The sequence below is a fragment of the Sorex araneus genome, chromosome 5 (genome assembly GCF_027595985.1).
Source record: "Sorex araneus isolate mSorAra2 chromosome 5, mSorAra2.pri, whole genome shotgun sequence".
Classification (NCBI taxonomy): Eukaryota; Metazoa; Chordata; class Mammalia; order Eulipotyphla; family Soricidae; genus Sorex; species Sorex araneus.
In genome coordinates, this window is record NC_073306.1 from 121,147,281 (window position 1) to 121,161,988 (window position 14,708).

General features: G+C 57.2%; 1 protein-coding gene across 1 annotated transcript in view; it reads left to right on the forward strand.

Annotated features, from left to right (window-relative positions):
* Window positions 1-14,708, forward strand: part of CTNNBL1 (catenin beta like 1) — a 185,939-nt gene that overhangs the window by 157,171 nt on the left and 14,060 nt on the right. The window contains exons 12-13 of the mRNA XM_004612494.3: window positions 3,114-3,211; window positions 5,116-5,196. Of these exons, the coding sequence (XP_004612551.1) occupies window positions 3,114-3,211; window positions 5,116-5,196 (179 nt within the window). The remainder of the gene's footprint in view (window positions 1-3,113; window positions 3,212-5,115; window positions 5,197-14,708) is intronic.

The window sequence follows — 14,708 nt, forward strand, 5'->3', positions numbered from 1 at the left end:
GCGACTCTGTCGAGAACACTGTACGCCTTTTTGTGTGTGGTTTTGCTTTTATCGAGTATAGCCATTGATTTTTATTTTAAAATTCACTGGTGGCAAATGGAGATAATCAGTAATAAAGTAAGGAAAGAAATTGCTTCCCGTGGCTGAGCAGAAACTCTTCCTTGAGCTTCCTACAAGGGGAGTCCCGAAAGAAGCACAAACATTTCCTCGGCAAGGGAGAAGGCTTTCCAGGTCTTGGTCCCGAAAAGGATTGGTCTGTACCCAGATCTGGACCGCCTAGAGAAGTGGCGGTGTGTGGACACAGGGGCCTGCGGTGTGTCTGAAGGAAAGATGGTCACCTGGCCCCCCACACACGGGTGGGGCTGGAGGGCATCGTGGTCAGTGGAGCAGTCAGTGAGAGGACAGATCGCAGACGGCCTCGTGCTCCTGTGGGAGAGAGACAGGACAGGGGAACGCCCGGTATCGGAGCCCTTTGCCTTGAAAGTGAGATTACCAATGGAGCGAGGGCCAGCGACCAGGTGGGCCCGAAGTAATAGTGGGACTTTGGTGGAGGTGGCGGGGTGGGGCGGGGGGCCTGGGGGCCTGGGGGAGGGGGAATGCAGTAGCTTTATACAGCAATGCTGTGACGTGAACACCAGTATCACTGTTATAACCAAGTTTTCCAAACCAGGAAGAAAATTACAAATAAACAGATCTAGTCTTGCCTGTCCCCAGGTTAGAATTTACTGGGGTGGGTTCTGTCCTTGTGACGTTTCTCCCCGATCCAGTCTTGACCCACCTGACTGGTCTCTCCTCCAAGTGACCTTTGGATGTCTGCAGGGTCGGAGAGACGGGACAGCAGGGAGGGCACTTGTCTGGCATGCAGCTGACCCTGGTTCAATCCCCAGCATCCCAGATGGTTCCCCAAACACCACTCGGGGTGACCCCTGAGTGCGGAGCCAGGATAAAACCCTGAGCACTGCCAGGTGTGACCCAAAAAGCCGAACCGACTGCTATCTGGAATGGTCTCTTCATCTGATTTGGGACCATGGCTGTTGTTGGTGTGTGTCTGTGTGTGTATGAAGACTTTTGAGTCTTCATTATCCAGATAGCCAATGGGACTCCAAGGTCAGTTCCCCCGAGGTCCCAAGCCCGCCTCCTCAGTGATGGGGCTTGTCACCAGGATTGTTGGTGAGCCGGCCCACTAGGTGAGGGGCTCCACTGCCCCCGAGAGAGAACCTCAGTAATCAGAAGGCCTTGCACTGTGTGGAGAATACAGTGGGGACGTGTGAAAGGAAGATCAGGAGCTTGGTTTTTAAAGGCTCTGGTGGACGGCCACCTGGGGAGGGCAGGTCTCCAGGGAAAGACGCGTCTGCGTTCAGATCACAGGACCCCCGTAGACTCAGGCTTAGGAGTCGTCAGCAGATATGTGGTTTGTAATGGTGTGGAGTAGACGAGCAGCCCAGGAGGGGAGAATGGGCAGAAGACTCGGATGGAACGACTCAAACATGAAAAGGAAGGGGAGGTAGAGGGCTGGAGCAATAGCACAGCAGGGAGGGCGTTTGCCTTGCACGCAGCCGACCCAGGTTCAATTCCCAGCATCCCATATGGTTTCCTGAGCACCACCAGAAGTAATTCCTGAGTGCAGAGCCAGGAATGACCCCTGAGCATCACTGGGTGTGACCCAAAAATAAATAAATAAAAGGAAGGGGAGGTAGAGGGCCAATTATAATAGCACAACGGGTAGGGCGCCTGCCTTGCACACAGCTCACCCGGGTTCGATTCCCAGCATCCCCTGTGGCTTCCCGAGCACCACCAGGAGTAATTCCCGAGTGCAGAGCCGGGAGTAAGCCCCAAGCATCACTGGGTAGGACCCAGAAACAGAGAGGGAGGGGGCATAGAGGAATGAGGAATGCCTGCACTGGGAGGGGCAAACACAAAGGTAGCAAAGGCTACAGATTTTAATTAGTAGTAGTTTTTTGTTGTTTTTTGGTTTTGGGGTTTTTTTTGTTTGTTTGTTTGTTTTTTTGTTTTTTTTTTTTTTTTGCTTTTTGGGTCATACCCAGCGATGCTCAGGGATTACTCCTGGCTCTGCACTCAGGAATTACTCCTGGCAGTGCTGGGGGACCATATGGGATGCTGTGAATCAAACTCGGGTCGGCCGCGTGCAAGGCAAACACCCTACCCACTGTACTGTTGCTCCAGCCCCTCGAGTGGCTTTTTGGGCTCCCAAGATGACTTTGACATACAGAGGTGCTCAGTTTCCAAACAGATGATCCTCGGTCCACACTGTGGGTATTTTATTTCAAAATAAACATTGCTCTGCCATTCCTCCAGAGTGGAATTCTGCCGCCTGCTCTTCAAGGTCATTAGACTTGATTCTTAACAGTTCTTTTTAAAGAAGAGAATCTCTTCGCAGTCAAAGCCCATAATAAACCCTTCAATTACCCTCTTCTTCCCAGGGTAGGAGAAGAGAAATCCTCGGGTTATCTGAACCCAGAAAGCATCGCTGCCTTTTTTGGAGTGCTGGCGGCCCAGCTGCCTCGGGGCTGGAGCCTCTCCTGTTTCTTTTTTTTGGGTCACACCTGGCGATGCACAGGGCTCACTCCTGGCTCATACATTCAGGAATCACCCCTGGCGGTGCTCAGGGGACCATATGGGATGCTGGGATTCGAACCCGGGTCGGCCGCGTGCAAGGCAAACGCCCTACCCGCTGTGCTATCACTCCAGCCCCGCCTCTCCTGTTTCTTACCTACTTCTCGGATATTTACTTGAGAATGGGATGAGGCCATTTGAGAATATGCCAGAACTTGTCCCGTTTGTTTCTAAGTCCTCGTCTCACGGCTGGTTTCCGTACGCTGTTTTCCCAGATGTGGGTAAGGGGGGGGGGGGGGGAAGTGTTGTAGATAATAAAAGTCAGTTAATTTCAGGCAGAACAGAAATAAGCCGAAAGCTCCTTTCGGCTCACCTGCCCCAGCCGTCCTGGAGGGCAGGGTCCCTCGGGCTGGTGTTGCTGGCGCGGTGGAAGATCCGTTTCCGATGACACAGTTTTGTTTCTTGGTGATCGATGACGAGAGTGCCTCGGCAGCCCTGCGGCTCTCACCACCGTGTCCTTCTCTCTCCCCCCCCAACAGAGCACGTGTGTTCCATCCTGGCCTCCCTCCTGCGCAACCTGAGGGGGCAGCAGCGGACTCGGCTTCTGAATAAATTCACTGAGAACGACAGCGAGAAGGTGAGAACCCCGGGCCGCACCCCCACCCTGCCCCGTTGCCGCCCCTGCTCCCCGCCCAGCCCCACTGCTGCCCTTGTGTTGGCTCCCGTGTGACTCTGCCTCACCCCTGCAGTCACATGACCCCTAAGTGACACCTTGTGGGGGCTGTCAGCCAGCACTCCGGGGGGATTGTTAGGCCCAGGGAGCAAGGGGTCTAAGAAGGTTCTGCTTGTGGTTGGAGGAGGGACAGGGCTGGGTAACTCGACCTGGCAAAGTGATCAAGACCATGGGCTTTGCTTAAGCTTAGGCCTCTGGGCCCCGAGAGACAGATGTGCAGAAGTGAAGGCACCGGGCCGTGCATGCGGTGGACCCTGGTCCCCCCCCCCAGTACCGCAGGGAGTGATCCCTGAGCTCAGAGCCAGGAGCACAACCTGAGCACTGTCGGGTGTAGAAAACAACCACCAGATATGTCCAGGCCTCCCTCCGGGTTAGAGCCTGGGGTTGCTGCATGCAAGCTGTGGACCACTCGCAGCCTCGTTTTTTTCTGGCTTTGGCCTAGACGTGTTGGAAAGGGGATGAAATGAGCTCTTCCCCCAGGGGGTAGTGGTGACCATGACGCTGATGGAGAGAAAGACGTGGAGCCTGACCTAGATGCGCTGGGAGACATAACCGCACTCCTGAGAATGGGACCAGGTGTCAGGCTGGGGATTTGTGTGTGTTGGGGTTAAACCCTGGGCCTTGCACACACAGACTAGACTGGGGCACACCACCATTACCAACCTCCATCCCCAGCCGACGGATATATTTGGCCGTGGGGGTGGCATCCAGAGGTGGTCCAGGGCTACTCTTGGTGGACTGTATGTGGGGCAGGGTCCGAGCATACGGACTGGCAATGCCAGGTTCTTGGCAAACCTGGCAAAATGTATGCCAGGAGCTGAGATGGATTAATAATGGATGTTGCTTCAACGTGGCTTCGGGAGTTTGCAGAAAGACTGGAGCAAGCCTTCTCTGGAGACTGCGATGCTGTTTCAGTTTCTTCATCTTGGGGGTTGCAGTCTCTCTCCCCTGCTGTGATGTCGGGAGGGGGCGGATTCTTTAGGTTTAAGGAAAATAACGTGTACTAAGAATACTCTGCACACTGAAGCCACATCGAAGTAACATCCATTATTAATCGATCTCAGCTCCTGGCATACAGTTTGCCAGGTTTGCCAAGAACCTGGGCATTGCCAGTTTGAGTTTAAAAATATATGTATCGGCTAGACATCTAGGCTGGCTACACTTTTTTGAAGTCTTGGGAAATGAAAGTTCCCAAACCCATCCGGTGCTCCTCAGGCCATGATTGAAGCATGACTTGGGCTGAGTTTAAAAAAATTTTTTTTTTAAGTTATTACTGAGCAGAAGTCAGGTTGTTTTTTTTTTTCAAGTTGCCAGAGGAGTTTTTCTTACACTCTCTTCTGATTCAGAAGTAACTGAAGAGATGCTACTCAGACCTTTTTCAAAAAAAAAAAAAAAATCAGCTTTGGGGCAAAGTCTGAACATGAAAGGCTTCAGCGTGAAGAGAGAAATTTCTAGAAAGTTCTAAGTGAATATCAAGTAGGTGGCTTCAAGCTCCTTCACTCTGCCAGAAGGGGTTGGAATTTCTGTTTGTTTTTAACGGCTCAGATTCCCGGGGGTGCCTGTGCCCCCCATCGGGGCCTGGGCCCGCATTGGGGCCGTTTCCATCTGGGGGGGTCTGCTTTGTTCTGTCTGCCCTCTCGCTCATCTTAGATGCCATCCTGAACAGAGCTCGCCAGGGTCGGGGGAGGAGGGGGGGGTGCGGAGCGACAGTGAGATGAAGTGGAGATTGGAGCGACTCTGTTCCCCTGCCCTGCCGCTCTCCCTCCCCCTCAAGCCCGTGGGTCTCTCTCTCTCTCTCTCTCTCTCAGGTCGACAGGCTGATGGAGCTGCATTTCAAATACCTGGATGCAATGCAGGTGGCTGACAAGAAGATCGAGGGGGAGAAACACGTGAGTGTCCCTGCCGGGTTCTCCATGCGGGGCTGCCGTGCCCCTTTTGTCCCCCCACTCCGGGGATGGTCGGGACAGAGGCGCCCACGTGTGTTCCGTGGCTGCCCTCGTGGTATAAGCGCGGAGCAGGGGCCAGTCCCCCCCCCCCCCAAGTGGTCACTACACTGGTGGAGAGGAAAGATGCACGAAGCGGGAGGGGCATTCAGGCACAGGCCACGTACCCTTCACGTACGTCTGAAATCCAGCCCCTTGATGTGCCGCGCAGGTCTCGTCCGGGCACGTGCTGGCCCCTGTGTCGGGCGGGAAGGGTGGTCACAGGTGCTCGGAGCCCAGAGTGAATGCATACGTAATGGGGTTCAGTTCCCTTAAATGCCGGCTCTCATCTCTTGCTGAAGGTGGCTGAAGGCTGAGGAGAATGCAGTGACCCGGGGACTGGAGAGAGTAGAAGCATATAGTGACCCAGGGGCTAAAGGGACGCAGTGACCTTGGAATGGACCAAAGTAGTGATCCAATGGCTGGAGGGATACAGTGACCAGACAGTGACCAGGGACTTGAAGGATGCAGTGACCAAGAACTGCAGGGATGCAGTGACCCTGGGGTTGGAAGGATGCAGTGATCAGGAGCTGGTGGGATATAGTGACCCTGCGCTGGAGAGATGCAGTGACCCTGGGCTGGAGGGATGCCGGTGACCAGGAGCTGGAGGGATGCGGTGACCCACCGTCCGAGGGCAGTCCATTTGTTCTCCCTCCCCGCCCTGCCCTACATGCAGGGGTAACAGTGCGTAGGGCTCTGCTACTCATTCTTCCCTGTGTGGAGAGGCTCCGTGCACCCAAGCTCTGTGAGTCCTCCGGCGTGGACTGGCGGGTCTCTTCTTTCCCGTGCTCGGCCCCAGATGAGCGGCAGGGATGAAGCACTGCAGGCAGGGCCTCCCCACGCCCCACCTCCTTGATTTCATTCTTGGATTTCGCATTTCTGTCTTTTCTTTCCTTTACGGTCCACATGTGTGTGATGGACAGTTGGTGATTGTTACAGTGCCCAAGTAACGCACGGTTCCTCCTCGCCTGATTATAATTAGAAACAAATCGAAGTTTCCGTAGGCTTTTGTAGCACAGCAGCAGCCTCGTGACAATTGGAACTCCCGCCGGGACAGAGGCCCCCGCCCCCCAACGTCCGTCCACTAGAGGAGCTTTTCAGGGGCAGAAGGAATAGTAGTGGGGAGTCGGGGGACCGGGACCTTGAGTGCAGACCCGCAAATCATTGCGTTGCCCAGTTCTTGCTGCCCGCAGGCCTCGTGGCACCCCCGTTCTTAGCTGGACTGTGGTATCAGCAGAGGTGCCGTCCGGGACCCCCCACCCCCACCTCACGTCTCCCCTGGACTCCGTCGAGCGGGCCCTGGTGCACAAGCTCTGTTGGCCGCCCGGCTCTGAGGAGGACTCGACGAGCAGCCCCGGGAGAGGTGACGCCTGACTGCGCTGCCTCTTTTGTGAAGAGCAGCCTGGCAAGATAAAGTAAAAGTAGGCATGGGGCCGGAGCTGTGGTACAGCCGGTAGGCCTCCAGGCTTGCACACAGCCGACCCAGGTTCGATCCCCGACATTGCCGTATGGCCGGAGGGCTCGCCCCAGCAGACTCGCGTGTCGGCACCAGCAGAAGCTCGTGTGAGTTGAAACGGGTGCCGAGGGGAGGCCGCGTCAGGCTCCTGGGCAGCGGGGAGCAGCCCATGGCCTGTCCCAGGGAGCCTGGCTCCGTGCCCATGCTCATCCGTGCTCCGCATTGACAAGGGTGTGGGTTTAATTAGCCCCGGCTGAGGGGAGTCGCCGCAGCCCCTCTGCCAGGCCTAGCCAGGGCCCGTGCCTGCAGCCCGGGGGGGCCTGGCCATTCCCTGGCAAGCATCTGCCGCCTCCGTGCCAAGGCCGTTGTGCTGGGCCCCTGCCAACATGCCAAGGCCACGAGTGCTCTGCAGCATCCGTGCGTGGCTCGGCCTTTTCCCGCCGCACTGCAGGGGACGCACCTCCCGGGTGGGAGGTCAGTGGGGACAGCCCCCCCGCCCCCCGCTTTCCCTGCTCCTCCCATCAGCGGCAGACAGTGTCACCTCGCCCCGCCATCCACTAGACTTCGATGGCCTACGTCCACGGCGAGCTCAGCAAATATTTGTTGACTTGAATTGAATGCTTACTTTCCCCGCCCTCGATAACATTGAGTGTCAGAGCAGTGATGAATCCGTCTGACGGCCGTCACCAAGTCCACTGCACCACCCCTACCCCCCTAACCGCCCCCCAGAAAAATATCACCTAAGCTAATACGGCCTGGCATCGACCCACGTAACGGCGAGCAGACGTGGCCGGTCACCATACCTCGCGGAGACGTAGCATGGCGTCACACCCTTGGCTCACAGTTGACCGGGACCCGCTTAGAGAACCCGGTGGCTTGGCCACTGTGTCTCGGGCCAGATACTGGCAGGGTGGCCAGAGAGTGGGCCGGAAGCAGTGCCGGGAGGAAGCACTGGGAGAAACTGCCCGGAGTCGCCCCGCAGCAGTTCTGTAGGTGGAGCCAAACGCGTTCAAGGGCCCGTTGTGTGGCCACCTCCACTAAGAGAAAACTGGTGCCGAGGAGGAGACGCCGCGTCCATGGGGAGCAAGTGGGCGGCTTAAGTCCAGAAGCCGGGGCTGGGGCGATGGTGCAGCCAGTAAGGCGCCCGCCTTGTACATGGCCAACCCGGCTTCCAGCGCAGTCCCCCACGTGGTCCCTCAGCTCTGCCGGGTGGGGTCCCGAGCACAGGTGGGTGTGCTCCCAAGGCAACAACAAATTAATAAGGCTTTTAAAAAAATTTTTAAATAAATCAATTGCAGGGGCAGGTAGGGATAGGAGGGAGACACCAGCATTCTTTGTGCTCCTCTGCCCCAGCAGCTGACCTGCCCTGGCCTGATTCTCTTGGCAAGGACCCAATCCTAACCTGCATTGTTTGAGTTTGGGTTTGATTTTGTATTTTGGGGTCTAGGGGCCACACCAAGCGTTGATCAGGTTTCACTCCTGGCTCTGCGCGCCAGGATCACTCCTGGTGACACTCAGGGTGCCAGGGATCAAGCCCTGGCTGGCCTCGTGCATGGCACGCGCCTTACCCGCAGTCCTACTGCTCAGCTCCCAGTCTGTGCGTTTGGAGGCAGGCAGGAGTAATCCAAGCAACTTCCGCTGTCTTCTCTGTGTCGGGAGTGCCAGCCCAGGAGGGGCTGCGGCTCCTGAGAGGATTTGTGTTTGCTCACGGGCATTAAGTATAATGCTCCTGGATTTTCTGCACTATTCCTTTACTCTCCTTTTTGACCTGCCATCTTCTCACGTACTCTCTGTCTCTCTCACTAACCCTATCGTCAGAAATATTTAAGTACCAATAAACTCTATGTGTACACTTAGACTCTGTGGCACATGTAGACTCTCTGGTACACGTAGACTATGTGGACACCTAAATTCTGTGGTACAAGTAGACTCTGGTACACTTAGAGTGCAGTACATATAGACTCTGTGGTACATGTAGATTCTGTAATGTAGATTCTGTGGTACACGTAGACTCTGTGGTACACATAGACTGATACACACAGACTGTAGTACACATAGATTCTGGTACATGTAGATTCTGTGGTACACGTAGACTTGTAGTACATGTAGACTCTGGCATGTGTAGACTGTAGTACGAGTAGACTCTGTGGTATGCCTAGACTCTGTGATACATCGTAGACTCTGGTACATGCAGACTCGTAGTAAGATGGAGGCTGACTTGTTGAGGAAAGCCCCTGCTGCTTCTGCAGAGTAAACTGGCCAGTGTGCGCATGTTTGTGTCCAAGCCGCAGCCGTGCTCCTCCCACTGTCCCCACCCGCCCCTGTGTCTGCTCAGTCCCCGTGTGTGCACGCACGCTGTCTCGGCCACCTCAGGTCTGCACAGCCCCTCAGGGCGCCTGGCTAACAAGATCTGACCTGAACTTTTCCCAGGCGTGTAATTCCTTAAGACTCCTCGTAAGCAGCAGTTCTCCGTGATCTGTGAATATCTAGGGTGCTTGTCTCAGCAGATTCCGCCCGGTTCCCCAACAGCGAGAGGCCAGAAAGGCCCGGGGTCCTTGTTGTTGGGAAGATGTCTGGGTTCGGCAGCCGGGGAGATGTACGGGGGCGCCCGCCTGCCCCTGTTGGGGGGGCTCGACCTGACAGCGCCCAGCGGGGGCCTTGGGAGAGGGAGGAGAGGCTGGGAGGGAGAGTCTCCCTGGTTCCCGGGAAATCATACCCGGCAGGTTATTCAGTAAAGTGTTCACCGCACACTTCCCCAGAAAGGGCTTTCAAATCGCATGCTAACTTTGCCACGGCTAAATCATTCCAGGCTTTGTCCCGGGAAGGGAGGGATGGGCTCCTGGGAATGAAGCCACGTCCGAGGGTTGATGTCGGCAACAGGCTTGGACTCTTCTCTTCCCCTTTGAAAGTCACGCGAAGATTTGTGCTCTGTGTAGGGCTGGGCGGGGGGGTGGGGGGGAGGATGGGTCCCTGTGCCACATGCAGAGACAGACGTGTCCGAAAGAGCTGGCTAGGGACAGAAACCAGAGTCCCCAAACTCATTGGACCTACCACTCCCCTTTCAGAAGGCAGAGGTCCCCCTGGGACCCGAGTGATAGTCCAGCGGGTAGGGTGCTTGCCATGCACGCAGCCGACCAGGGTTCGATCCCCAATCCCCAGCATCCCATACAGTGCCCCCTGGAGTGAGTCCTGAGCACAGAGCCAGGAGTGAGCCCGGAGCGTTGCCAGGTGTGACCCAAGACAAACCTAAGAGGAAGGAACAGGCGGCCCAGCATCCCACTGGTGCTCGAGACTGTCTGCCCAGCTCCTGCCCATCACAGCACCCCGGGCTGGGGCGGGTATCACCCGCTTTGATGTAGCCGACCATCGATTCTCCGGCTAACTAGGCCGGAATCATCTGGGATAAGCTTAAAACAAGAGAATCCTGCTGAGCTGCTCTCAGCCGCTCTTTCAACCGATCATCCCCCAAACTTCCCAGCACAGGGATTTTCCGGAGCACGTCGGCAGCCCGTGGGAGCCCGCAGTGGTGAGGGAGGGGCATCCTCTCTCTCTGCCAGAGATGCTCAGACCCAGCCCGGTGCCCCCCTCCCTGCTCCCGCCCAGCCCCCTTCCTGCTCTCAACCAGCCTTCCTTACCCGGCCGGGTCCGAGGACCAGCTTGGAGCGTCCGTTTGCCTTCCCTGGGCGGTCGGAAGCTCTCCCCGTGGGCGCCCGGGCTGGTGGTGGCGAGGTCTGGGAAGAGCCAGGCTGCATCCCCCCTCCCCCACCACCCACCTCCCTCGCAACCTTCTCCCCACACCCCCTGGGCGTCCTCAGACCCTTCACCACCTGCCAGGGCCATCTTGACTGCCCTTGCCCAGCGCCCGAGGCTGTCTCGGCTGCCCGTGCCCTCTTTGCCTTGCCCCTTTCTTGCCGCCGGCTGGTTCTTCTGTGTCCTTACGGGCCCCGGCAGGAAACGCAGCCAGCGCGTCCATGTGGCGTGCGCGTCTCCCACGCACCACGTGTGCTGCCGCATGTGGCAGCGTCTGTTCCGGCAGAAAACCTCCCCGCGGTCCCTGGTGGGTCCCCAGCTCCCCCAGTCCCACCCCCCGCACCCCCACCCAGGCTTCGGAGCCTGGCCGGGTCCTGCCTGTGCCTTGCTGAGGCTGCGTGACCCAGGAAGCCCCGGAAGCTCTGTGAGAGCAGGAGGGAAATACTGTCTGTAGGCTGCAGGGAAGATGGAACTTATTACCACTCATCAGTCTCTTTGAAGAGTTTCTGGCACCAGAAGTGCCCCGGAAGTGGCGGCTCTCGGTGTTTCGGGAACCTGCTCATCTGTCTGCCTCCCCGTCAAAACGGGCACGGTCGGGGCCGGAGCAATAGTACGGCAGGTAGGTTGCCTTGCAGGCGGCAGACGCTGGTTTGGTCCCCAGTACCTCTCAGGCTCCCCTGAGACCCGCTAGGAGCAATCCCTGAGCCCGGAGCCAGGAATAGGTCCTGCGCATTGCCAGGCGCGGCCCCAAACCAAGAAAAAACAAAGCACTGACGGTGTGTGCTCTGCAGTGGTTGCTCTGCTGTCCCTGCCGCGGACAGGCGTCTGGAGATGGGCTCTGCGGGGCTCCGGGCTCCGGGAGCCCTCCGGGGGGTTGGGTTTTTACTTTAATTTTTTAACAAGCAGTCACCTTTAGTGAGATTCGTAAGTACGTTGGAAGACCACTTTGTTTTTCTGGATCTTACAGGTTCTATCAGAAATAGAGATGTCAAGGGACCAGAGAGAGAGCTCATCGGGCAGGGCACTCGGCCTTGACAAGCTTGTTTTACACACACACACACACACACACACACACACACACACACACACACACACACACACACAACACAAACCTGTGTTGTGCTGGAGCGGTAGGACAACAGGTAGAGTGTTTGCCTGGCACACGGCCAACCTGGGTGTGATCCCCAGCACCCCAGATGGTCCCCTGATGCAGAGCCAGGAGAAACCCCTGTTGGGCGTGGCTGAAAAACAAAACACAAAACAAAACAAAAGCCTGTGGGACCTTCAAGGGACCCTCGAAGGAGCGTGTCTGCAGACCGAAGCTAAGCCCGGAATGCTTCCCGCTGTGCACATTTGCTGTCTCTGTGGCTTTTCAGATGATCGTTTTGAGTGGCTAGCGAGACAGTACAGGTGCTAAGGTGTTTGCCTTGCACACAGCTGGCCCGGGTTCGGCCCCCGGGCCCCTGCACAGTCCCCTGAGCACCATCAGGGGTGACCCCCAAAATAAAAATGAACAGGAGAGAGCAGATATTATTGAGTGTTAATGTGACTGTAAAGGCTGCCCCGAGCTCTTCGTGGGTCAGCTGAGCAGAAAGACCCCCGTGTCGGAACCTGCTGGCCCGACAGCCTCGGATACTTACCTTAAGCTGCCACCAACCAGCTGTGCATTCTCAAAAAAAGACAATTTTTTTTCCTTTTAATAAGTCTCTGCCTTAGTCTCCCCAGCTGAAAATCACCTGCGGTGCCGGATCCTTCTCCAACGTCCAGCTTGTTTGGGAAGCTGGGGCAGGAGGGTTTATCTCACACTGTCCACCCTCGCCTGTCTCACCTGGGGGCCCCATACCCGCCCCCCCCAGCTCTGGGAAAAAAGAGTCAGTGGGGTCCCCCCGCAACTTCCACCCGATCACAGACAGTAACCAGGACCCCTGCCGGACTCCTGAGCTGTGTCCCCTCTTCCCCTCTTCGATGAGGGCGTCCATGGGGCTTGCCCCACCCTCTTTAATGGCTGTCCCTCCACCGTGAGGGCCGCTCGCTGGTATTTCGGATGGGGTCCTCGCTGGGAGACCTGGGTATTCTGGCGGACAGACAGACAGACAGGCAGGTGTGTGGAGAAGCGTCAGTACGGGGGTGCTCCCACCACGGATCAGCTCACAGGGCGGCTATGGGGGGTGGGGGCAGGGACACGGGCGGGAATGGCACCTTGGCGCCCGGCGCCCCACCGCCTGTGTGTCTTTGGCGGTGACTGTGTTTATTTTAGCAGCCCCCAAACAGGCCCGTGCTGCTGTGAATCACAATCTGTTTTGCTTCGCGCCCTTCTCGGAATTACCATCCCAGCGCTGCTCCAGCCTCTCAGGGGCTGAGCAAAACAGAGCCTGTCCGTGGCTGCTCGCTCTTTCTTCCTTCCTTCCTTTCTTCCTTTCTTTCCTTTCTTTCTTTCTTTCTTTCTTTCTTTCTTTCTTTCTTTCTTTCTTTCTTTCTTTCTTTCTTTCTTTCTTTCTTTCTTTTCTTTCTTTTCTTCTTTTCTTTCTCTTCTCTTCCTTCCCTTCCTTCCTTCTTTCTTTCTCTTTCTTTCTTTCTTCCTTCCTCCTTCCTTCCTTCTTCCTTCCTTCCTTCCTTCCTTCCTTCCTTCCTTCCTTCCTTCCTTCCTTCCTTCCTTCCTTCCTTCCTTCCTTCCTTCCTTCCTTCCTTCCTTCCTTCCTTCCTTCCTTCTCTTCTCTTCCTAAATTGCACGTGGAATTCTCCAGTCTAGCTCTTTGCCTCCTGCGGTTTCTAAGGGAAAGGTTTGCCTCAGAGCCGCAGAGTCTCATGTCCACCCCTGCTGGTCGGCTCCCGACCTTGGGCGGGTGAAGGGGAAGGACTCGCCTGCCTTGCTGACAACACACTGATTGTGGTCTGTGCCGAAGACCTTCCCGGGCCAGGCCGGACGCTCAGGTGGTCGAGCGCGTGCCTTGCTCGTGTGAGGCCCTGGGTTTTAACCCCAGCACCACAAGCTCCCTGCCCGTCCACACTCGTTCACAGGCAGGCCTGGAGTGACCGTGGCCCCACAGGATAACGGGTAACGGACGTGATCGCAGGGTCACGTCCTGCGGTCAGACCCAGGCTCTGGCCTGCCAGCAGTGTTTACCCACACCCGAGCTGTGTGAGCTTAGGAGGTAATTCACCTCTAGGGCCTGGTTTCCCACTTGAAAGTGGAAATCGTGATCCTTCCCCCCAGGCAGGGGTGGGAGGGTTCCGTAGGGACAGATGAGTCATATGTGCCCCCCCCTTAGCACAGCGCCAGCACGCGGAAGGAACTTGGGCGAGGGCCGCAGTGGACAACCCTCCCTGACTGCAGAGCTCCTGCCAGAGGGAAGGGAAGGGACAGGACGGGTTGGGAAAGGGCCTCGGGCCAGAAACCCCGCTCCACTCGCACCCCCAGCCTAAACCCAACCTAAACTCGCACCCCCAACCTAAACCCATTTGCCGTCTGCCGCCTGGGACGTCTAGGAATGGCCCGTGTTCTGCACACGGCCGCGCAGGGCATGTGGGCGCAGATAGCAGGGGAGGGTGGGTGGCACGGGCAGTTGGCTGGGATGTGCGGGCAGCGCCGTGGCCAGCCATCCCATCGCCACCACCACGGCCTCCGCGAGGGCCGGCCTTCGCCCGTGGGACTCTTCAGTTCCAATATGAGACAACACGTGTACATGCGTGTTTTCCCTCTGGAACTTTCTCGAGCGAGATGGTGCTCGCAGGCCTTAAGGAAGGGACTGGATTTGGTTGGGGGAGGGGGTTTCTCTTTCTTACCGACGCATCATATTCCCGTTTGAAAACCCACGTACGGGCCAGATGGTATAGAACGGCCCGTCTGCGGAAGCCGCAGCTCTGGGGGCCGTCACCTCGTCACGGGGTACTGGAAGCGTCTTTGTGCTGTTGTTCTGTTTTGGCACCACAGCTGGCTGGCAGGCTGTGCTCAGGGGCTCACTCCTGGCTGTGCTCAGGGGACCAGATGGGGCGCCTGGGATCGAACCCAGGTCCGCCGCGTACCAGGCGAGCGCCCTGCCCGTGGTCCTGCTGCTCGTGTCCGGGCTGACCTGTGTTCTATGGGAGGGTGGGGGGCTCCCACTGGTGTGGTTTCTCACAGTCTCCTCCCGCCGCTCTCTGGGCTTGCTCCCAGCCGCACCCCTGCACCCCGGCCACGCAGGCGCTTCAGGTCTGCCCAGGTGGGCCCCGGGTT